Source organism: Schistocerca piceifrons, chromosome X (genome assembly GCF_021461385.2).
Source record: "Schistocerca piceifrons isolate TAMUIC-IGC-003096 chromosome X, iqSchPice1.1, whole genome shotgun sequence".
Classification (NCBI taxonomy): Eukaryota; Metazoa; Arthropoda; class Insecta; order Orthoptera; family Acrididae; genus Schistocerca; species Schistocerca piceifrons.
In genome coordinates this window covers 246,921,762-246,947,854 of record NC_060149.1, presented here as the reverse complement: position 1 = coordinate 246,947,854, position 26,093 = coordinate 246,921,762, and the positions used below count along the sequence as shown (strand labels likewise).

The following is a 26,093-nucleotide window of genomic DNA, read 5'->3' as shown; positions in this document are numbered from 1 at the left end:
GACAATGTGACACCCCACACGTCCGGAATCACTACAGAGTGGCTCCAGGAACACACTTCTGAGTTTAAACACTACCGCTGGCCACCAAACTCCCCAGACTTGAACATTATTGAGCATATCTGGGATGCCTTGCAGCGTGCTGTTCAGAAGAGATCTCCATCCCCTCATACTCTTATGGATTTATGGACAGCCCTGCAGGATTTGTGGTGTCAGTTCCCTCCAGCACTACTTCAGACATTAGTAGAGTCCATGCCACATCGTGTTCTGGCACTTCTGCATGCTCGCAGGGGCCCTACACAATATAAGGCAGGTGTACCAGTTTCTTTGGCTCTTCAATGTATAACGTTCTGTTATCATGTTCTGATAGAATAATTTGAGATCAAAGAAAATGTGAGTATATACCAGTTGTTTACAATGTAGCTTTCAAAATTTGCTATACCAACTAAACATTGTACTGAGTTTTATAATTATTGATGAGTTTGTATTGAACAATATAGTTTGGAAGAGATAACCATCTAATTTGCATTTCAAAAATATACAAACTCTCATATGGTTACATTCTTAATAGCCAGTATCACACTTTTCATAATGCCCGCTTGGTCCATGATATTACTATGTTTACATGGACGGCATGTGTTATTGCCTAACTGAGGAGTCAGGTTAAATCCTCATTACTGCCAAGAATTGTTTCTTGGTGAGGGGAGTGGAATAGGATCCTCATGAGTACAGTTGAACCTGTGGGAGAGTTCTGTTCTCATTGTAAGCTCCTCCAGTAATGTGAGCCATTGACAGAAGAAGCAGCAGTTTGATTGTCAATGAAATGTCCTAGTGAGAAACAAGATTGAGAGATGATTAGCATATGCATTTGTCAGAATGGAAAATCTGTTCTGATGAATTAGTACAGTGAGGACGAAGATTTATGTAAAGTCAGCCAGTATCTCCAGACAGAGGATGAGTGTAGATAGAGAAATAATGGTGTATATTGTAAGTCAAAGAAAAACTTCTCTCGTTCATTTAGAAGTTATAAGGAGACATAAAATGATATTTTCCTGGTCAAATATCAAGTAACCACCATTTGGAAATATTGAGAACGTTGGAACCAAAGAAGTTCCAGTTATGAGTAATGATTGACTCAGTTCTCTGTTGTTTGTAATTTAGATATTTTTTTGAACCTGCTAAATTCTAACAAGATAACAGTATATTATAAAATCTGTTAGTGAAAACCCTTCAAGTTATCTTATGTGGACTACATCTAGCTCTATGCAAAAAGTAAGCAGCAACAACAAAACCTACTGAAACTATGTGAAGTGTTCTCCACGTCTTTGTAATTGAATCTGGCTCAAAAAGTGCTAAATTCTTTCATTTTTGCTCAAGAAACTGTGCAGTATACAACGTGAAACCCAACTTGCACTTTTCTCACATGACATACTGAAAGCTTTGGATCAAGGCAGGCAGGAAAATGCAGTAATTCTTGATTTCTGAAAAGCATTTTACTCAGTACCACACCTATGCTTATTGCCAAAGGTAAGGTAATTTGACGTATCAGGTGAAATTTGTGTCTGGATTGAGGACCTTTTGTGTAGGGAGGAAGCAGCATGTTATCTCGGATGGAGACTTATCATCAAATGTAAAAGTAATTTTGAGTGTGTAGTTATGGACTGCTCCATTAATAGACTACTCATCTTGTGCTATCACCTATACAAATGCTGATGGTGCTACTCTACAATGAAATTGACAGTTGTAACAGTATTACAAAAACCAACAAGGCTCTCTCAAAGTCATAATATCATGGAGGATGCTTCCAAAATACATGGGAGCAGGACGTCACGTTAATATCAACAACCATTATAAAAACAAATCCATTTCTACTGTCCTTACTGCCAAGAGGAAATTTAGCTGTAATTTTCCATTTGAAAATAATGGGATGGTGGGTAGAGGGTAACTCTCGGTGATATTTTCTTGTGGAAATTGAGTTTCTTGTCACTCCCCAACACAGTGTCTCAGAGCCAACAATTGGGTACTGTTGCGTGTTATAGTGCATGACTTTATGACACTGCCATCTCAGTATTCAAATATTACACTTGAAGCGGTAGAGCAAAATAAATAAGTGTACTGACTGGTTACAATCAGTTTATTAACATTGCTGTATTCTATTTTTGCATATCCTTGTAGAAGAATACGAGGTCATGGTTACTTTCATGAATTTAAGTATAACTAGATCCTGCCAACTCATGGTTATGGAACATGTAGTTTAAAACTCCAGAAGTTTGCCATGTGTTTATAGATGAATGTTACATACATAAAACATCTTTGCTTGGGGAAAAAATTAAATTCATGGCTCTAAAAATACTGATGCTCAAGTCAATATGAAGCAAACATCTTTCAATCTTTTGCTTGACACTGACACTAGTTTGCATCTGTCATAAACATTTTAAGTGAAGTAACACTTGGTATTTTAATATTTTACTATTCACAGTGACTGACATGAGTTTTCCAATCTGCTTACACCTTTTTTGTGTGGTAAATATAGGCAACGGAAAAGTGACTTTGGTGTTACAAGCAAGCTATGTATGCCTAGTCACATCAGATCTGTATCAACCCTATGAATTTAGTCATTTATATTTATACACTGACCAACCTAGCTGTACAGCATTACTATGCAGCAGTCTGTTACAACCGATCATTGACAATGCATTTGGGTGTTGGGATAACAATGGTGGTGCTCAAATGAGCCACTGTCTCAACTGAGTGACAAAAATTTTATTGTAGTGGATGGCTCTCTGTTCCAGCCACATATTTATAAAATACTTACTGTGTTTATGGTAGGATTAGGATTAAAAGTTCTGAATGAAGTTTTATTTTTTTCTCAGTATGATACTTTGGGCTGGTACCAAGAGTTGTTACCATATTTTGTGGACCATAAGATGCTACAGACTATAAGACACAGATTAATTTTTAAGTAATTATTTAAAAAATTATGTTTTTACCATTTTAAGTATTAGACTGCAGACCAAGACAAAAAAAATTTCAAAGTTTATAAAATCGAACTGACCTTTAAAATCACTGAAAATTGTCATCTGGACTTTCTTATTTATGCTGCATTTCTTCCAAGATTTAACAATAATGTCTCCTCTCACTCTAGACCACAACTGTTTTTATCCACGGAGACACTTGTTTGATTTTATGTTGTTTTAAAGCTCCCTTCGGCATGAATTCATGTGGGATTTCACCCATCATCCATTTGTTCCATTCCTCTCTCATACACTTTAAACAGTTTATTTATCGAGACATCAAAAGGTCACAGTTGTAAATTAAGTCCACTCAGAATAACAGCATGCTTTGTATTTCCCTGTTTCAATTTCTCTTTCACACAGTTTTTCAAATGGCTACTAAACTGATCTCACACAAGAGAACTCTTATTCAGTAAAGCACCTTTCCTTCTCTCCCACACTCTGTTAATCCATACCAGCCTCATCCATCCAGACCTTGTCACGTACATGAACGACAATATCAGACAGTATTTCAGAAGGTTTTGTCATTGTTTCGGGCTAGAAAATGATCATTGGATTAAGTTTAGTACCATGGGCACAACACAAAACAACAACAGTGTATTGCATTTTTTCACATCCACTTGTTTTTATAGTCACAGTTTTAGCACCTTTCATGGCAACAGTTCTGTTACTTGGACATCAAATCTTGGAGGACTTTCGTCTATATTTGTTATTTGGCTTATTCCACACTGGTTTTCTTTCAATGTTGAATAATATAGCAATGGAAAGATAATATTTTCTCTTCATACTCTTGTGACATTTTCTGAGATATTTTGGTTTTGGTTCACATGCTACCATATTTACTTGAATCTAAGCTGCACTCAAATCTAAGCCACACCTGAAAAATGAGACTCAAAATCAAGGGAAAAAAATTCCCAAATCTAAGCCGCTCCTGAAATTTGAGACTCGAAATTCAAGGTGAGAGAAAAGTTTTAAACCGCCCATCCAAATTGAAACAAAGTTGGTCCATTGTAATGTGAAACACAACTGAGGTCAAATGGATGAAGATAAAGCTGCAGTAGTTTGGTTCAAGTCGTAAGATTAACAATTAAGCTTTACCAAGTAGCCATTGCTATGTGTCAGCTGCTCCGTCTGTATTTATATGGCTTCCTTTTTCGCGCTTCATCTGGTTTGAATCGATTGCTTATTTTGCTTTGATCTGATAAGTGCTGTGCTCTTTGTTATAGGGGTTTATGTCACGCTAAGCTGAAAGTGCATTATTGTACTGTGTCATGCATTGTTTGTTGCATTCTGATAATGAGTGTTTACAACCTGTCGCCGCTCGCAGCATGGCTTGTTTTTGTGCATGCTACCGCGGCTTACTATTAAAAAAAAAAAAAAGAGAGGAGTTGTCTCATAAGCGAAACAATGGCAAGACACTGCTATTTGTTGTTACTTACACTGCTGCTTTCTTTAATAATGATCAACAAGAACCAAATAATAGACTGCGTATGATAGAAGATGTTCTGAACGAGAGTTTAGCAAAAATTTTTCTCCATTTGAAAATCTTTGCAGACGCCTCTTTAGTACATTACATTCTGCACAGAAATTAGAGTCATCTTAGATTTAAAAATCTAGTCAGTTGCCGTGCTTCATTTCTGACTGTATCACTACTCAGCATAAGAATAATACGAATATAAACATGACATGACATGTGTATTCTTCCACGTTTGCTGTTGTCTCACTCTGGTATCGTAGTTTATTAGGCAGACAGGATTTAAATGTGATAGCAGCAAACACAAAAGAATACATGGCATAATGTTTACATTCTTCTACCTTTTCTTTTAATTTATTTACTGATGCAGAGGTTTTGGCGCCAGTATTTATCTTTGTGCCTGCAAAGCATACTTGTTTTGCGCTACATATATTTGACGGTAGAAGTTAGTTGTGGCGACACCTACCAACATTTTTCAGAACTTCCGCTTACTTTGCACTCGATTCCAAGCTGCAGGTGGTTTTTTGGATTACAAAAACTGGAAAAAAAGTGCAGCTTAGATTCGAGTAAATACGGTACGTCTATGATGCTTCGTAAACCTGTAGCACAAACCAACTCCACCTATAAAGTATATTAAGTTCCATTGTAGCGCCAGCTTATGGGTGTGTATTTGAATCATTTTTGTATTAATTCTGGTGCCATTTTTATGGTGTCTTTTAATCCATTTCAATACGTAATCTTGTAGTTTTGGCCATTTTGCGTTCAGCCATCTATTTGCACATTTAGTCTTTGTCATCTATTTTAATTCTTCTTTACCAGCTCACCAATTGCGAATGGTTTCTCCTGTAGGTAGAGGACCAAAATGCCACTCAGCTCCTCTGTTTCCATGCTCTCCTGCATATGCTATTACTTTCAATTTATAGCCCACATCACATACATACCTTTTTTTTCCCAATATGAAACTAGCTAACAAAAATATTGTATTGTTACTGATAACACATATCACTTTCAGTTCAGGTTCCTGGCACCATATGCTGCAATGATGCCTCATAGGCTATGCTGTGCTCTGGGTTTGTGATGGCGGTACACAAGGGAGACAGTGTTTGCAAGTTTGTGAATCCCTGCAACTCATGTTCATTGCATCGGTGCACTGCTGCTGTCAGTTGAATCCAATGATAGCAAATGGAGATAGATTTCCCACAACATAGAATATCTGGCCCTTTTAAAGACTGCCAGGAATTTTATGTCAAACACTGGATATTTTTATATTATTTCTGAGTATAAGACACATCTAAATTTTGGAGACAATTTTTCGAAAAAAAAAGTGTGTCTTATACTCCACAAAATATGGTATGTGATGTAAAATAAGAAGCTTACAACAATAGAAGCTCCCCAAACAGTTCATTATACCAGTTGTTAACGTGCTACAATAAATACCACATTTTCTGAGATAAATGCCACTGAATCTTAGATAAAATAAAGTAAGTATGAGTACAGCTCAGTTTTCAGATGTAATTATGTGGGACATTTTCTGAAAGTGAGATTTTTCTAGGGCATCCTCTTCACTAGTGATTATAATGTCCAAAACTCTCATATTTTGTATTTTATTTTAAAATGAGTACATTTTTCTTTTGATCCAAAAAATATTAGTCTTAACACTTGAAGGTACTTAATGTAGTGTGTTGCATTTAGTTGACATAATTAGTTGAGATGCTCATTATTAGCTTCCCCTGCATTCCTGAAGGTTTTCTTTCATACTGGGATGTGCAAACCAGACTATGTGAGTGTACTGCATGCAGGGTTATTGCTCGATTAGTGAAGCTGTATTGATAGGTTTTAAATTTGTCATTGTATACTCCTGAACTTTTTCACTGCACATTTTCAACAATTTCAGTGATGCAGAACTATGAATGACTACTTTATATAATTTCCCTTTTTGGGAAGCATTGTAATGCTTAATGTATCATATCATCAGATAATATGAGCCTTTCTTTCCAAGCCCCGTTAAACTTTCATACTAATATATATATATATATATATATATATATATATATATATATATATATAAATTAACTATTTAAATATCACTTCTATACAAAAGTGAAAGAACTGTGATACCCTAAAGTTGTATCTTTTGCAGACACATTTTTCTGATTCATCAGAAATCCAGTTAACTCAGACAAGTCAAAACAAATATTCATGGGAGTCTAATAAGAACTCAATATGGAGGTGAATTATTGAGATAATGGAAATCACAGGATAGAAACAGCAAACAAGAATAAGGAAATGCTACAAGTCACCCACAGATAACTAATGCAGTATGTACAGATACAAGCAACAGATCATAAAACACAATGCTTTTTGAACTTTTGCTTTTTTTCTAGTGTATGTTCATGTTATCCCTTCCTCCCCCTTTCTCTCTCTCTCTCTCTCTCTCTCTCTCTCTCTCTCTCTCTCTCTCTCTCTCACACACACACACACACACACACACACACACACACACACTCAAAATGTATATTCATAGTGCTGTAGTTGTGGCAACGGTGTGTACATAATTGTTCCCACTAACAGATTTGTGGATCTGCATAAGGTGGGTGGGGGTTGGGGTGATCCGGGTGAGGGGGAGAGAGACATGTGGAATTAGGAGCAGATAAGGAAGTATTGGAAGCCAGCTAGGGGATGTGGTTCTCGGTGTTAATTATATTAACAGTCACATATCTTCCAATTTGATAACGTGGTCTAATGTGCTAATATGTGGTTCATTATATCTTATTTGGGTATTTGTTGTTGTTGTAGTAATCGTAAAGACACAGGAAAAGCCTGAGAGGTGCTGATTACTTTTTTTAGTAAGTAGTCGAAATACACCCTTTGAGTGCAGAGGCTGCCCCAACTAAATATAGTAGTTTTTCAACAAGGGGCTGTTGCAAACAATGATTTTCCATGAAAGAACATGTATTAAGAATGCCATTGTGAAAATTGCAAATATCTTACATTTAAACCAACCTGATATTTATGATTCAGCTGAAGACATGGACAAATGACAAATTCCTTTTATGTGCAGGTAGGCAGGTGTGACTGAGCTGAAATATCCCAGCGTGTATACCAAATGAAATCAAATAAAGATAGTAAACTATCAGAAGTATTGCCTGTTTTAACAAAAATGTTTGAAAGATTAATTTGGTGAAATTACGCATGTCTGTTCCTGCTCAAGCTGTTGAGCATGTGATATCTAAAATACTTGCGTCTTTATCTTCTGTGCTATGATGTTTCACTCTCAATTGGAATGTATTAAAGGAGATCTGCAGTTACCTGAGGAGCTGTATACACTACGTGCTACTGTTCTGATAATTTTCTTTGAAACCTTTATCAAACTGTGTGAACTGTGTCTTTTCATATAGGTTGATGTGTTTTGAGTGATTTATTTGTACAAGAAGTACAAACAAGTAATCTACAAATATGGTGGTTTCTATCACATGATTTTTGTTTACAGCTCAGGGGATGTAAACCTGTCTGGCATATCTGGAGATACTCTAACCTGTGATGACAGCATCCCCAAGGGGCTGGCCGTGTGGCGGGAGGCTGTGGGGCGTGCTCACACATCAGCACAACTTGCGATGGCTCTCTACATGCTCGAGGCCTCCATCGCTTGGGACAAGAGCATCATGAAAGCCGTGAGTTCGGTTACATCCGCATCCGGCAAAGGTTCTAGTGTGGGTATTCGCTTGATTTTGCTTTTTCAGTTCTGACTGTTTCCTTTAGCATCCTCCTATGGCTTTCTCCACAGTAAAACCTTGAAGTGTCATTGTATCTGAGAGTGAGATATAATTCCAACAAATTGAGTGGGAAAATGAAGAACCACTTTTTCCATTTACATGGATTATTAGGGGATTTAACTAATTAAAATCTGAACCCAAGGATGACATATTAATGATGTAATGTGAATCAGTACAATTAATCAGCATATTAATATTTTTATTATTATTCATAATACATATTCCTTTCAAATTTTTGGAGCTGTCACATTTGTAGAAGTTACTAGATTATAATGAGGTCCCATTGTATTATAGTGGTGTCAATTGATTTTTGTGCATACCACGTGTGTGTTTTAATTTACTGACTAAGAATTTGCAGCTGATCACTGCTATTTTTGGCATTTGTTCCATGATGCTGTGTATTTAAAACTGAAGCTCATCATTTAAGTTGAATTAAGTGCAAACATGTAAAATAATGTGCACAAGTAGAGGCAGATCTCATGTGAGAGCACACAACTATTTTTCCAATTATTGCAAACTTTCATTGAGGAAATTAAAAGTAATGTTTGCTGTTTCAGTATAATCTCACTTCTAATTTAGTTTTATGTATTGTTGAGGTTAAGTTTTGATTCACCTTAATTAATTAAGTGTCTCTTTGTTTTACATAACTCTTACAAGCTATTTAATACACTGTATATCATTTATAAGTAATAAGAATGGAAGTTCAGCATCATTTCTGCCAACACAAATTACTTTATTTTCAGCTTCAGGGAGCTTACAGTACTGCCACACAAAGTTTCTTCACAGTTCATTATATATTGTCTTACATGTTACAGTTGATCACCCTAAAAAAAGTATGGCTTTTTAACAAACCTACAGTATCATGGAAGAAGTCAATCTAGAACTCATAATTCTTGTCTCCACCATCACTCACTTTGCAATTTGATTAATTATGAAACATTTTGAATATGTTATAATTTCTACTCTTGTTGACCACGGGAAAATTTAAATACAACTGAAAATTCCACTTTGATTTAGTTTCTGGCATATAGTTATTACCATCATCAAGGATAAATTATGTATGCCTGATGTGTGGATATTTTACAATGCAAATTATTTAATAGATGTAACCAAATATAAACAAGACATTACATAATTTCCTTCCATGTTCACAACTTTATGTCCTGCTGCATCATGTAATGAAGCAGCACTTTAGAGCTGTTCAAAGACTAGTAGCACCTGTCTCTGTAACTTACATGTAACAGAGTACCAGTTTAGTGCTACTGATCATTTATAAGGTTTCTGATTTAAGATCACACATAGTGGAAATATTTCATGGGTACCATATACACAGGTTTGGCTTCAATTGTAATTATGGCTTTGAGTATTAAATAAAATTACTGAATACCTACAATAGTGATGTTTTCATATGATTATTGAGTGCAGCATTTTTTTATCAGCTTCACATGTACAACTGGGTATTTGCTTGACTAATTGGATGTAAATATCAGTCATTAATGGCAGATTAAGATGCACTCTTTGTGAGTGTCACTTCAATTTTTGCAGCCCATGGTGATCAGGAGCAACTGCAGGAAACACACTCAAATGAAAAATAAAAAAGTTCATTTTCAAATTTTTGGATTAAAAAAGAATGGTGGAAACTGAGACACACAAAGAGAAGAAGATGCAAATCCTGTAGCTAAGGAAAACTTACTCCAAACACTGGATCAGGAATCATAAAATTATAATAATAATAATATTGCACTTACTCCCTCTCATTATTGTTTCCTAAGTTTTCCTTTATCCATGTATTCAAATTCAGAAAATCATTTAAAAGATAGAGAGTAAAATGTTTTATTGAATTTGTGCTTCTGTGAGCCACTTCCTTCCACTGTTATTCAGTCACCTGAAAAATAAACTATCTTCCTCTGTCATAAATATTGTTAATATTAATAAATTCATAATCATTTTGATTATTAACATAAGTTAACATATACCATAACTGAACTGAAGCACCATCATTTATTGCAATTTAGGAATGACTAGGGCACACAAGCCATATCAGTAGATTTATATGGTAGCAAAACACTGTAATATACACTGAGCAAGGTAGCACAGTGATTAGCATATTGGACTCGCATTCAGGAGGACAATGGTTCAAACATGTGTCCAGCCATCCAGATGTAGGTTTTCCATGATTTCCCTGAATTGCTCCAGGCAAGTGCCAGGACGGTTCCTTTCAAAGAGCACGGCCAATTCCCTTCTCCATCTTTGACACACTCCAGGCTTGTGCTCCATCTCTTCCTTCCTTTCCATCTACTGTGATCTGTGATATATGTCAGTGTAATTCTAAGTACTGATGTCTCTTACAAGATAGCCAGAAGATTTGTAATCTGTCCCACTCCTCTGAAAAATCTGTTACTGAAATAACAAACACACATTTTTACCAGGACACAGAATTTTGTTGTGAATCAGAATTCAAAAAAGAAGTTGTCGATCATAATTGACTTTTTTGTTTTTGGATGATTTAAATTTCACACATGCTTTCTTTTACTAACAATAAGTAACAAAGAACAACCACTATAAATGATGGAGCAAAATAAGAACTTTGGAAAATACAAGAGGAAGAAGTGTGTATGTTTCATGCATCAACACTGGCATATTTTGTCATATTTAAATAGGTAACATTTTCAGAAAGCATGAAATTAAGTTGAAATGGATGAAAGTGGTATCCGATGTCAACAACTTCTCTAAATGACCAGTTGAAAAGTTTCAAGAGAATAGTTGAGATGAGCCAGCAGTAGTATTGCCCCATTCCCTTCCTTTAACACAGTATGTTAATATATACTTTTTTTATTATAAATAGCAAGCAATAGTTGTCAGGATTCTTGGGAGAATGATAAGCTACAAAACTGTATCGTATACTTAACAGGCAAATACATGGTTTTTGTGCAGCTGGATGTACAATTACATCTCACTGAAGGATGCTTCACAGTGAATACTTCTGCTTCATGAGGCTTGGGGAGTGGTAAGCCAACATTTGTAAAAGAGCAAGACAGTTCAACATCAGTGCTACTTGCACAATCATCTGCAAAGGATGAGAGTAGTAATTGTGTGCTCAGATAAAAATAAAAGGTAGCAGCCACCACCAAATTGCAGACATTCTAAAAACAAAATGATTCCTAAGCAATATATCTGGATTAAATAATGTATCATAGATAAAGGTAGCATCATGCCACATATCACATTCTGGGAGATGGGGGTGATCAGTGTAGTCCCTGGGAATAGTTGCGAACATGACAGGAATAGTACAAGAAAATCATGTTTCAAAAGCAGTGTATAGAGATTGGAGATGAAATATTAAGGGTGTCTGAAGACAGCGAGGGTGAAGAAAAAACGAGTTGAAAGTTAAAACTCCCATAATGAGTAATGGAAGATGATTTGATTCAACTCACAAAATTCTCATAAGTATGGATGGCCTGGCTGCAAATGTAAAGCAATACTGGATGTTTTGGGATGTGTGAAGGAAAGACAATATTAGGAGGCACTAGTAAGGCAAGACTGGTGACTTGCAACCCAGATAAAAAGAAATATTCTACTGGCAGGATAAGACGCAAGTGTCACTGCATTTTTTTTTCTCCTGCTCTTGATAAGAATCTCTAGCTGTAAAATATCAGTAAGCTATCTGCTCTTTCCTTTATCATGATTTTTATTAATATTCGTTTCAGATAATATGAAGTAAGATGCAAATGATCAAGAGGAAGATACAGAATATACTTATCAAACTACTTTAGAGTGTATTACAATTGTTACTTTGTGCTGTTATCAATAACTCTATTTCCATCTGAATCTGCAAATGAAGTTACAGAAAAATGACTTACTTGTATACTTCATTATGTGTCCAAAACTCTCTTATCATATCTTCCTTAAAATTAAGCAGAATGTTATTGATGTTGTAGTTTTGTTGTATGGTTGACATCAGATAACTGTTTTTATCATAGTATTTTGAAAGAACATAATCTTCCTAGATTTACATCTAATTAAATACTATGGGCATTGTCCTACCACTTATAGTGACTACAACAACAGATTGAAATCCAAGAAGAATGCTTTGATCTCAGTGTTTTTCTCACAACATTGTGAGGAGTTTTTTTTTTCCAAACCACTGTGTAAATTAGTCTTGCCTTCATATAATATTAGCAGACGTAAAGAGATGAATGAAATCATGGAAGAGTTGAGTGGCAAGGAAAGTTGAAAGGTGATACTTGGAAAACTTTGTTTTGTTTATATAGGCTGTGCATATGTTCAAATTAATATGCTACTGCTGATAATGATGATTTAAATCTATTTATAAAATAACAATTTATCAATGTGTGTTTGCACGTAATTCATACAAGATGATGAGCTTATAGTATGGAGGTACAATATAATTAAATACAAGGGCCATTTCATGAATAATACACAAACTATTTTATTTATTTCAGTGTTTATTTATTTGCATTATTTCCTCACAATTCGTCATTACAGTATCCCTGCTTCTCGATAACCTGTGTCCCAGTGTAATAGAAATTTTATAGTTCTATCTAACAACCCATCTTTGTTCAACTGATGAATGACTCAGGTAGTGGCAACAGAAGGTTCTACCAGAGATGAATAATGGCATCCTCACGTAGGTTGTTTCCACTTTGGGATTAAAAGTGTGGTTGATTCAAGGCAGGGCTCTAGGGTGCATGAGATAACATTTTCCAAATGTATTAACACAGCTTTTCGGTTATGATAGTGTCAGTGTGCAGGCAAGCAATGCATGGAGAATGAGTGAGCCAGCCTCAAGCAACTAAGGTCAGTTATTGTGTATTTTTCTTTTAAATTGTTGAATGAATTTACAATAATACACTCTTGAGTTGATTCAGCAGTACGCATTACCAAAGATCATTATTTGTTTGACATTTGAAGTTTTTTTGGCCCTGAGGATGACTGACCTCTCATCTCATTCAAAAGGAAGGAAGAATGGGTTTAACATCCCATTGACATTGAGATCATTAGGGATGGAGCACAAACTCAGATTGTGTCAAGGATGGGGAAGGAAATCAGCTGTGTCCTTTCAAAGGAACCATCCCTGCATTTGCCTGGAGTGATTTAGGGAAACAATGGAAAATCTAAATCTGGATGGCTGGACACAGGTCTGAACCATCATTCTCCCAAATGCGAGTCCATTGTGCTAACCACTGTGCCATCTCACTTAGTTCATCTCATTCGATTGTAATTTCAACTCAGAGTTGGGATTTTAGCTCAAAGTAACCCATGTTTTGAATAGTGATGATTAAAAGCAAGTAAGATTGGCTTTCAATGTCAAATTGTGTTTCAGAAAGTTTTCAGGTCTAGGAATTTTTCAATACTGTTTAGCACTCAAGCACTGAAGGACCCATTACACAGAATCTTTTCAAATTATGTGTCAGGATACTGACTCCCTGCAGCTTCAGAAATTTCCTCACATATTGCACAATGATCTTTTCATAAGTTTCATATTTTGTTTGTCTGTTGATGTTTTTGGCATTCCTCGTCCCATGACGAGGAATGTTGTTTATGCTCAAATGGCATTCATGAAAACTGTTAGCCCAATGAGAAGCTTTTATGGTTGGATTTCATTTAGATTTTGCCATGTTAAGTTTTGATCTTAATATACAATATTTCATGTTGAACTTTATGCTGAGAAAAGCAAAACTGCCCAAGCCTCTTCCACAAATCTTGGCCTACTAGTGACATAACCAACAATGTAGATGCATCAGTCATTCCATAGTGTTGTCGACCTGTGTGTTATTTATGAAATGACTCTTGTAAATGAGGTGACCTCAAGTTTGTACTGGTGGCCACTTTCTAAATGAAATTATTACATTCACACCAAAGAAGACTAAGACTGGACACTGATATAGAAATATTTGCATTTAGGTATGAAGGGGCAAGAACTGAAATGTAGATGTTGTGAAGCAACGTGAATTTTATCAGAAAGAAGAAAATGGTTTTACTGTATCCTACCTAAATTCCTAAAATCCACTCTTTTTTCTATTATTTTTGCAGTCTCTTTAATACAGCAGAAAGTATTGATTCCTAAAACTGTATTCTGCTATCCTCTGGATAATTTTATTTTGTAATTATATTTTAATGCAAGTGGCTAATACTAAAATGCTTAACAGTTCAGACCTATTAACTGTTATTAATTTTAACAGTGTTTCTTCTTATGCACCATTTTCTTGCTGGCATGTGCTTGTAGAAATTAGTAAACGTGCCTTTTGTGTAGCACAAGCTTTTGGAATTGCAGGTTTCTGCACATGTGCGCATGCACAAGCGTGGTTGCACCCATACACACGCACGCACGCGCGCGCGCGCACACACACACACACACACACACACACACACACACACACACACACACACACACACACACACACAGAGAGAGAGAGAGAGAGAGAGAGAGAGAGAGAGAGAGAGAGAGAGAGAATTGTTGTATGTTTTACGAGACTTTTGGATACTTTATAATGTACAGTTCTCATTATTTTGATACTCAGTTATAAATATTGCACCGTGTTGTTCTCTTATACACTTAAGACTTCCAGTATTTTGGAAAATATTGGTAATACTTGCTCTTTGGTATAATTTTACTTCAAATCCATTTCTAATGTGGATACAGTGATGATTACAGATATAATGTAGTGATACATTAAGTAGTTATTTAATCTGATGGTGTCTAAGAAATTTAGCTTCATATTACTCATTGGATTACACAAGATAGACCTGATACCCTCAACAAAATCCCAAGAGATATTGCAGAGAAATTTGTTGTTGAATTTAATTGTTTGCAAAATTATAAATTTATTGCTGACAGTAGATTGAGATCCCACATTTACATTCAGATCTGCTGTACAAGTCATTCTAAGGCCCATGGCAAAGTACAAGCCTCAAATTGTTTTTCATTGTATGATATATTAAGAACTGCTTTCACTTCTTTCAAAAGTAGAGTGTAGGGAGAGTGAGATTTGCAGTCACTATGTGTGTTCTAATTAATCTAATTATGTCATAAAGGACACAATGTAGTTGATGACATGTTGTCGCTATTTTTATCACTGAAAACCAGTTCTTCAAATATTCTTGGTAGTTGTTTAATTATATAATTCTCATCTTTCGTACAGTGTCTACCAATCCAGATTTTTGTCGTTTCTATTATACTATCTGATTATTTAAAGAAGCCCATGACCATCTTCAGTACACTTTTTATGTTTACATTTTATTACTTCTATTAGTTCAATCCGGTTTTGAACCTAAAGATTGGAGCTAGATTTATACATGTGTAGTACAAGCACACCCTTGTGTAGATTCAGATATGCAAGCAGGTAGCAAAAACTTATTTCCTGCATTAAATTTGACTTCTTCTTATGTGATCATTACATTTCATATCTCTGTACATTATTGCTTCCAGGTATTTTTGTGTTGTCTGATTCTAAGTGTTAAATGTTAATGATTTAGGTGGAGGGTGCATAGTCATCTAGAATCAACTATTCATGACTTAAATCGCAGTTTATCAATTATTTTCAGGGCAAAGTTTTAAGTTGAAGCCATTGTTTGGGAGTGTGATATGTATCTAATAAGAAACACAAGGACTGTGCATTGCAGACAGCACTACAGTTGTACCACAGGGTTTGATATTTGGGCTGCTCATATTGCTGTTGTATATAAATGATTATCGAAGAAACTGAAGTAGTTCACTTTGCTGATGATGCAAGCATTGTAATCAAGCCTAATGGAGACACTTCAACAACTGAAAATGTAAACAGATTAAAAAAAACTACTAACTGGTTGTGTGCATGTGACTGTCACTGAACTTGGAAAAATTGAAATAAATGCAGGTCTGTGCCTCACAAGTCCTGACCACTCCATTAGAAATAATGTGCCAGTTTTAATAATAAATGAAACAGACTCTAAATCCGTAGGTGTGTATGAGAACTAGGACTGGGAATCACAGTTACACATCTTCTTAAAATCTAATATCTGTAAGGTTTGCATTAATAGGGGACTGTGGAGATCAAAATGTCAGAAGTTGACTTACATTTCCTATTTTCATTTGCAAATATCTTATGGCATCATATACAGTGGTAACCGCTCATTGAGGAAGAAAGAAGGAAAGATGACATCCACTATCCTTTATTCAACTGCAGTGTGGCATAAAAAGGAGTGAGGTATTCATCCATAAAAGTATTTGATCACCTACCCAGTGATGTAAAAAATTAAAAAGATAATTGAATTAACTTCAAACACAAATTGAAATCATATGTGAATGATCAGCATGTTACCATATTTTTCACTGAGAACATGCATGATAATTATAAAACTTTCACGTTGCACATCATAGCGAGAGTTCGCAGTTATTATCCATGGAACATGCAGATAAATAAACTAAACTGTCTGGTTATAGATTTTGTAGTGAACATAAACTTTTGTACAGGTACATCATTTTTTCTGATCACACTGCTATTGTGAACACCCACCAAAAGGTCAGCTATTGTCACCAGATAATGTAATACATATGAATAGTGAGCTATGTCTGAGTAGTAAACTGTATCTTAAATATAAGTTTTGTAGAGTGGTTTCTTCAGTTGTTTTGTAGGACATTTTGTCTTGTGTGTTACTAACAGATTTTCCTGGTTGTTGCTGGATGGCTAAAATCCCCTTCTGGTTGTTATACCATGGATGGGAAAGTGAAGATGAAAACTCACAATTGAAATTTTCAGTGCTTTGGTAGACAAATTGTGTTATAAAATGGTGATCACTTCTGATAACCATCTTGTAGACAGATGTGATGTCTGCTTTGTTCCAACTATTGGGCTCAGTTTTTGTGTTTTAGGGATCTACTATAGATTATAGTTAACAGAGGGCCTACTCAGGCGCAAATTGTGTACAGAATCTGATAGGGATTCCATTAGGCTGTTGAGTTTGTTCAATTTTAATGGTTTCAGCTGTTTGTCAGTGCCACTGACACTAATATCAATTTCACTCATCTTTTCAGTGGTCCAAGAATTAAGTTGGGGAAATACTTGGGTTTTACTTTGTAAAGGAATATTTGAAAACAGAGTTAAGAATTTATGCTTTTGCTTTGCACCTCTCAACTACGTTTCCAGTATTGTCTGTGAGTGGCTGGACACTGACTTTGGTGCCACTAACAGCCTTTACATATGACCAGAATTTCTACAGATTTTGTGAAAGATGATTTGACAGTATTTTGCTACAATAGTTATTGAATGCCTCATACATTGCTTTGTTGACTTATAAACATGTTTCATTCAGAATCTCTTCCGCTGATAAGGTTTGATTTTTGCCCGACGCGGCCCTAGTAATACTAGGGGCCGCGTCTCGCTGGCTGCCTCGGTAAACGGCTAAGTCCCGCTCAAGGCCACCCGCCTATAAGGCGGCGCACACAGCCACACTTTGTTTTACACATATTCTGCAGTGGTCTCTGTTTCTTTCGAAGTTTCTTTATAGTGACTGTGTACTATGTAGGACCTCTTGCATTATGAACTGTCCTACTGGGTACCTACCCATCCAGTGCATGGTCAACTATTCTTTTAAACTTGAGCCATAATTCCTCAACATGCTCCTGTCCTGAGGTAAAAGTTTCAAGTTCTTCATTGAGATATGACACAATTTTTTCTCTGTTTACTGAACATATAAATCTTTCTGCTTGTGTTAGTTGCTCTTTACGTTTTGGTATTCTCGGTTGCTATAACTGCATCATGGTCTCTGATACCAATTTCAATTTGTTGCTATTAGATCCAACATATTTTCCATCATGGGTGGAGTTCTGAACTATTTGTTCTAGGTAGTTTTCGGAGAAGGCATTTAGTAACAGATCAGGGGATGTCTTGTGATGCCCATGCCTAAAAAGACTGTACTTATCCAAATTGATTGTTGGATGACATCCCAATTGATTGTTGGATGATTAAAGTCTCGCCCAATGGTTGCTGTATCATTAGGGAACTTACATACAAGTGAACTGAAGTTTTCTCTAAAGTTTTGGGTTACATCAGGAGGAGAATCAGGTGGTCAGTTGTCAACAGAAGGACCCATTATAATTTTTTACCCATACTTGATACAGAGTCTTACCCAAATGATCTCATTGGCAGCTTCAACTTCTATCTCGGTGAATTTGACTTTCTTGTCTACTGCAACAAATGCACCATCTCCAATTCCCATTTCCCTATCCTTTCATTGTACACTTAAATTTTCTCTAAAGATCTCGCAACTACTAACCTCTGGTTTATCATGAGAACGTCAGTGCCTTTTAGGAGTGCTTCAAACTTTGGCACTTTGTTGCAAATACTTTGACATTTAACCGCTTCGATTTTGATGCTCGCATCTGTGGGAGTCTTTTCTTTGGATCTTATGCTGATACTTTGGGATTTCCCACAGCTATCATTATCTAGATTGAATGGAGGGTTGCCTAATCTAAAAAAAACTTGTGAGCACACCACACAAAGTCAGCTACTTGGGTAGCTGCCTCTAATGTCTAGTGCACACCTGACCTGTTGAGCAATTTGGTGTTCAAACCAACATTAGGATCATTGATGATTACACTATTTACTTTGATATTAAGAAACATAGCCACTCACCTAATAGCTAAGATGTTGAGCAAGAGACAGGCATAGCATTATATAAAGAATATTTAATGCTATAATGAGCCCACTGTTGATAACACCAGGTCCTTCTGTCTCACTCAACCTTACCTGGAATGTGCAGGTCTAGAGCATATTGTGTAACATTCTTGAGTTTTATTGTTTTATACTGCACATATTCATCCCAAGGCTTATTTTGATTGCTCAGATAATCTGACATCTGATTCATGTCACAATCTCTTAAGCAGAAATATTTCTCTACAATTCTTAACATTCCCTTAACACCTGTAGTTACTATAATGGCATTATTGCCATTAATTCCCTCCACTTTGTTCAGTGAATTGGAGAGTTTGTTTTTTGGCTACTACCTGGAAGCTGTGGTGACCCTTATAAGTTCACTAAGCTGATTCTCAACGTAATTTACAGAAAAAAAAGTTTTTTACAATCTCACATAATCCTTGTCTCTGGCACCTGCATTTATCTCCCAGTTAATAGTTGATAAGGTAAAATCCCCCTCAGTTACCATAGTGTGATCAGGAAATTGTAACACATTATTCTCCAAAATTTTCTCTCGGGCATTAGGACTCTTTAGTTCCTAAAGCTGATGCCCTATAAAAGCAACTGATTACCATGTTTGAGCCCTTTTTGGTACATTTACTCATACTATTTCACATTCAGAATATGTAATAACCTCACAAGATATTATTGAGTTCTTTACACCATACGATATGTGCCACCATTGGCATTCAGTTTTCCTTTGTGGTACATATTCCAGTCAGAATTTACAATTTCACTGTTATTCAGCTCTAGTTTCAGCCTGCTTTCTGTTCTTAATATTGTGTGGGCATTATTATCTGTAATATGTTGAGACAAATTCCTGACTAATACCACAATAATGCTTGTTTTGTTTTTCTAATTCTCAAGGACAAATACCCTCATCTGTGATTAATGTGGTTGATTTCCTCACTTCTAAGAGTACAACTCCATGTCCATATCGCAGAGAAATTCCTGAACAGAAATAAGTAGTCAGTTACCAACATGTAAATGATCAGCAACTCAGTGCCACATGACATTCATGCTGAAATGAGCTACAAATTGTGGTGGGCTGCACCCAGTTCTTCCAATAGCCACTAGCAGAACCTTCCCCACATCTTTAATTAGACCCCCCTCCCCCCTGCCCTTGAAAACACACCCAGTGAAGACTGACATTCCTACCTGCTCTCTCAGCTGTTTCCATGAGACACCATTAATCATCTAACACTGGAGCTCACAATGACCACTATAACCACCCTTTGTGCTTATCTGGACTTTGCAGGGAAGTCAGCCAGAGCTCCAAAAGATGGGCCATCCTGTGCTTGCTCATATGTGCTTTAAACAATGGCCAGCATCTCTTTTCTGTTACTAAGGGGTAACAGGACAGCTGTGCTGTCGTTTCTAATGGATCTCTTATCTTCACAATTAATAAAATTATATGCTTCATCAAATGAAGGTAATGACTGGCACTGAGGGTATCCTCAATATGATGAGGCATATTAACTATACTAAATTATATCTGCCATCAAAGTGAAACAGCAACGTGACCACGTCAGTAGGAGACAGACATTTAACTTGCATTGAACTGAGATATCTGAAGTGTACATACCTGAAGTAGCTCATTGTGTGTTGTAGAAAAATCTGAGTCATTGCTAAAGATCCCATGTCTCCCGTGTTGGTCTTCTTGTGATATAACGAAGAACTTGCTGTAGTATAGGAAAGAATGTAATTTAAATAGCCTTTTTATGACGGCAGTTGAGCATTGTTCATTCAACACAAAGCAGTGTCATGTGATGTAGAGAGAGGTACCCAATCTTGGAGCATTTAAATATGGTCTTTACTGTAAGGTTTTGAGTTAGCAAAGTGTTGTTCTGCTGCACTGTAACATGTCACAAAATTCTGCCTAAAACATCTCCAGTCATTTAGTTTCCTACGACTGCTTACTCTTGTGACGTCCTTTACTAGAAGAGCTTTGTTCATGTCTTCTGTGACTCCTTTAATGTAGTGTGAGACTTTGTCGGCCTCTGTCATGTTAGGATTCACAATGTGGCATAGGAACAAAACGTTCTGTATGTACAACAGTGTTGTTTCCCCATGATGTTGGACCCTGTTCTTTGATTGATCTTCTGCCAAGTGGACTTGCTGCTGATTGTCATCAAATGTTTTCTTTAGTTTGGCCTGGAAATGTCTCTGCTATTTAACTCCTCTTCATTGTTCTTGAACCATTGCTGGGCTATGCTGTCCAAGTAAAAGTACACAGATGCCAAACACATCATGTCACCTCGCCTGTTGTCTTTGGTGACTTGGTCAAATCCTTTCAGCAATTTCATCAGGTCCTGACCAGTGTCTGCAGAAAACACTGATGCATGTCTGATGTGCAACTGACTTATTGCTGTTTTGGAATTCATCTGTCTTCTGAATATAGGGATCTTAGGAACAAGGTACTGCTTGTCTTCTGATTCCTGTTCGTGTAAGCATCGTCTCTTACATTGTGTTTTGGAGCCACAGTGATGTAGATGTTCAGAAGTACCTGATGTCTCCACCAAAAAATGTCATGTCAAAACCACAATACAGTCCTAATCCAAAGGGAGGGTCATCAGTGATGCACAACACTTAGAACTGGAAGCACATTTATTACTGGCACCAATGTACAGCCAGAACGGAACTGATCTCTTGGACAGAGAGTGTAGTTATTTATCCAAACAACAAATATTCTAGAATGCTAGTATTTATACAACCATTGAATATTGCAGATATACAAACATTATGAACATAAGATGTTTCAAGAACATTCCACAAATGATAAATATGAAATAACAAGTAATTTGTAATGGTTGGGTTTGAACTGGCAACCTGCTGCACACCAGCCAGAGAGTGCTATAAGCACTGGCTAGTGAGATGCAGTCTGGGAGAGATGGTATGGATTTTTACACCTGTGGGGAATGTGGAACTATCAGAAAAGTTACTAGAGCACGACTTTGGGTCATACCATATCCTTTGTCACTTGTCTGACATCACATGTGAAGTTGAGGAGTATGATCCTTCATCAAGAACACAAAAACACAGAGATATCATCCACATCCACATCCTCTGTATGAAGTCTTACTACAGTCCAGAGGTGCAGATCGATGATAGGAAGTTCAAGGAGACTAAATATCCATGTGCTGATCATGAAGTATTGTGGTAGTGGCTGTCTTCCATGCTCATCATAGTGAAGAGGATGTAATAACATGATCAGAATGTGAGGGTCCACCAGCTCGGACATATGGAGGACTCTTGTCAAAACTTGAGCCAGGGTGCTGTAGTTGGCTTCAATGAGCACTTCTGAATATGTGGCTTATGTTTCTCTAGGGGAAGAAAGAATGCTACAAGCTCTGGTGCATGCAGAGTAGCATAGTGGTTAGTGTCTGGCTGGTGTGGTGCGGGTCGCCAGTTCTAACCTGCCTGCCTGCAATTATGTGTTTTTTTTCATACTTATCTTTTCTGTAGTGTTCTTTAAATACATAGTTTGGAACTTAAATAGTGGCAACACTGCTGTGGAGACACTATGCAATCGAATCTACTATTGTCACTGATAGCACACGTTGTTGACATACGTACCTTACCTCCGAGCAAATGGACCCTCGTGTCCCATGTCACCGGCATGTGCACAGATGAGGGAACCACAGTCACTTGTGAGTGAGCGGTCTAGCGTAATGGTGTCACTATATTTTTGAAACAGGAACAATGGAGTTGGATCAAGTTTGAATGTGCCAGAGATCGTACGGCACGACAGTGTCATCAAGGTCTTCAAGAGGCATGCGGGGAATCAGCATTGCCATACAGAACAGTGGCACGTTGGGTAAAAGCCTTCAACAAAGGTCAGCAAACTGTGACAGACATGCGTCGGGCAGGGCGTCCTAGCATCTCTGAAGAAGAAGAAGTGCATGCTATTGCCATGTTAGTGGACAGTGATCATTGCCATATGGTTCGTGAGCTCCCCCACGAAACCGGATTAGCGCATATGACTGTGCTTCGCATCCTGAAGCATGTGAAAAATTGCATCATGATGGGTTCCGCATGACTTGATGGAAATGCAGAAATAGATGCGTTATGATGCTACTCAGATGCACTTGGAGTGCTATGAGGGCGAAGGAGAGGCTTTCTTATGCTGAATCATAACACTGGATGAGACGTGGGCCACATCGTATGAGCCAAAACTGAAACGCCACTCCAACGAATGGCGTAATTGTGGGTCGCCGCGAAAGCCGAAAGTGTGTCAGAGCCCCAGCATGGTGAAAGTTATGGTGATTCTCATGTACGAGTGTGATGGTGCTATCCTAATGCATTACATTCCTCCATGGCAGACTGTCAGTGCACAGTATTACTGTTCATTTTTGGAGCATCACCTGTGACCAGCTCTGTAAAATAAGCGGTGACACTTTCTGTGCAAACCCCCCATCATTTTGTGTGACAATGCACAGGCGCATACTGCGCAAGCTGTGGCTGCTCTGTTCGGTCGATGGGACTGGGAAGTACTGTACCATCCACCCTATTCCCCGGACTTTATTCCTTGTGACTTTGATTTGATTCTGAAGATGAAGGAACCACTTCATGGCATTCATTTCAGAACTGTTCCAGAGATTTGACAGGCAGTAGACCACTCCATTCACACCATCAACAGAACGGGCTCTGCTAATGGTATACTACGCCTTCCACATCGCTGGCAATGGGTTCTACACAATGCTGGTGACTACTTTGAAGGATAGTTACAGGTGCAAACGTGTAATTCTTTTGTATCGGTTGTGAATAAATAGTTGCCACTATTTAAGTTCCAACCCTCATATCTTATGTTTGTAACGTTTGTATGTCTGGAATATGCCATGGTTGTATAAATACTAACATTATGGAATATCCATTGCTTATATAAATAACTGCAGTCTCCACCTAGGAGATTAGTTCTGTTCTGGCTATATATTAGTGTCAGTAATAAACATCCTTTCAATTGTAAGTTTTATGCTTCATCGACCACCCTGCCTTTGGACTAGGACTTGATTGTAGCTGTGATGTGACAATGACATGACTTCCTGAAAGCAATGGATTTAGGAGATGCTAGATGCAATATTTCTCAATTTCTAAATATCAGTTGACCCTGTACCACACCTACACTTAACATTGAAAGTACAAATGTATGGGGTATCAGGCAAAATTTGTGATTTGATTGAGGATTTATTCATAGAAAGTACATAGCATGGTATCTCACATGAAGAGTTATCAACAGATGTAGAGGTAACTTCAGATGTAGCCCCAGGAAGTGTGTTGGGTCTATTGCTGTTTATGTTGTATCAATGACTTTGCAGACAGTATTAATAGTAATCTCAGGTTTTTTGCCAAGATGCAGTTATCTACAATGAAGAACACTCTGCATAAATCTACACAAATATTCAGACAGATCTTGATAAGGTTTCCAAGTGGTGTAAAGATTGGCAACTTGCTTTAAATGTTCAGAAATGTAAAATTGTGTGCTTCAGAAAACTAACAAATGTAGTATCATATCAATATAAAATCAGTCACAGGTGGAATTGGTAAACTCATACAAATACCTGGCTGTAACACATAGTACAGACTTGGAATGGAATGATCACATACGTTCAGTCCTGAGTAAAGCAAGTAGCAAACTTCTTTTTATTGGCAGAATATTAGGGAAATGCATTCATTCTACAGAGAAGATTGCTTACCAGTTACTTGTGTGACTCATCCTAGAATATTGCTCAAGTGTGTGGGACCCACATCAGATAGGGCCAGCAGGGGATATTGAACGTATACAGAGTAAGGCAGCACAAATAGTCACAGGTTTGTTTGACCTACAGGAGAGTGTCACTGAAATGTTCAAAGTACTGAACAGTCTGATTCTTGAAGATAGATGGAAACTATCCTGAGAAAGTCTGCTAAAAAATACAGTAAATGTATTCACAGTTGCGAATATGGGCACTCTCCAACTATAGAATGGATTGATGACGTTGAAAATTCGTGCCCCACTGGGACTCAAATCAAGATTTCCCACTTGTAGAGAGCAGTCACCTTAACCATTTAGGCTATCTGTGCAATCTACATGCATCTTTGGAGCACATTGCATTGTATTTCTTACAAACGCAGGCAGTGCGATATAGTATCTCCTAACAAAGTTTAAAGAACTGGCTTTACATGATGACTATAGGAATATATCACAACCCTGTACATTTCACTCCCATAGGGACTGTGAGGACAAGATTAGACTAATTACAGCATGCACAGAGGTATTTAAACAATGATTCTTCCTGTGCTCCATAAGTGAATGGAAGTGGGAAAGAGCCCTAATAACTGGTACAGTGGGACATACCCGTTGCCATGCAGTTGACGGTGGTTCGCAGAGTGCAGATGTAGATGTAGACAGTACAATGTATTCCCCTGCAGCTCAGTGTACTGAATACCTAGGAATCACAAATTCCATGATCATGTCCTTGATGTGACATATTTCCATGGCCATTGTTCATTGTCAAGTGTGAAATAGATGTGGTCACACTCTCCACAATTTTCATGAAAGGCTCATACATTTTACAACAAGCATAACTAGACAACACTTTCTTCCAAGCACATTGAAGTATGCGAGTTTCCAAACAAGAAACATGGTGTAGCAGAAAAGGTTGTCACTATTTGGAATAGTTGTGATTATTGTTATTTAAGCACAGAACCATATACTGTTATTGTTTTTATGAAAACTATGTGCCAATACTGCCATGGATTTTAAAATTCAAGCTTTGTTTTCAAGAGAAGTTCACTGAAATTTTTGCATAAACTAAGGCTATATGAGAAGAGAATAGAAGCTCTCGAAATGCGGTGCTACAGAAGAATGCTGAAGATTAGATGGGTAGATCACATAACTAATGAGGAAGTATTGAATAGGATTGGGGAGAAGAGAAGTTTGTGGCACAACTTGACCAGAAGAAGGGATCGGTTGGTAGGACATGTTCTGAGGCATCAAGGGATCACCAATTTAGTATTGGAGGGCAGCGTGGAGGGTAAAAATCGTAGAGGGAGACCAAGAGATGAATACACTAAGCAGATTCAGAAGGATGTAGGTTGCAGTAGGTACTGGGAGATGAAAAAGCTTGCACAGGATAGAGTAGCATGGAGAGCTGCATCAAAC

The 26,093-nt window shown here is 37.1% G+C and overlaps 1 protein-coding gene across 1 annotated transcript in view; it reads left to right on the top strand.

The window, feature by feature from the left end:
• LOC124723153 (bromodomain adjacent to zinc finger domain protein 2B-like) overlaps positions 1-26,093 on the top strand; it is a 302,554-nt gene that overhangs the window by 239,464 nt on the left and 36,997 nt on the right. Inside the window, exon 28 of the mRNA XM_047248344.1 lies at positions 7,976-8,195. Coding sequence (XP_047104300.1) covers positions 7,976-8,195 — 220 coding nt within the window. The remainder of the gene's footprint in view (positions 1-7,975; positions 8,196-26,093) is intronic.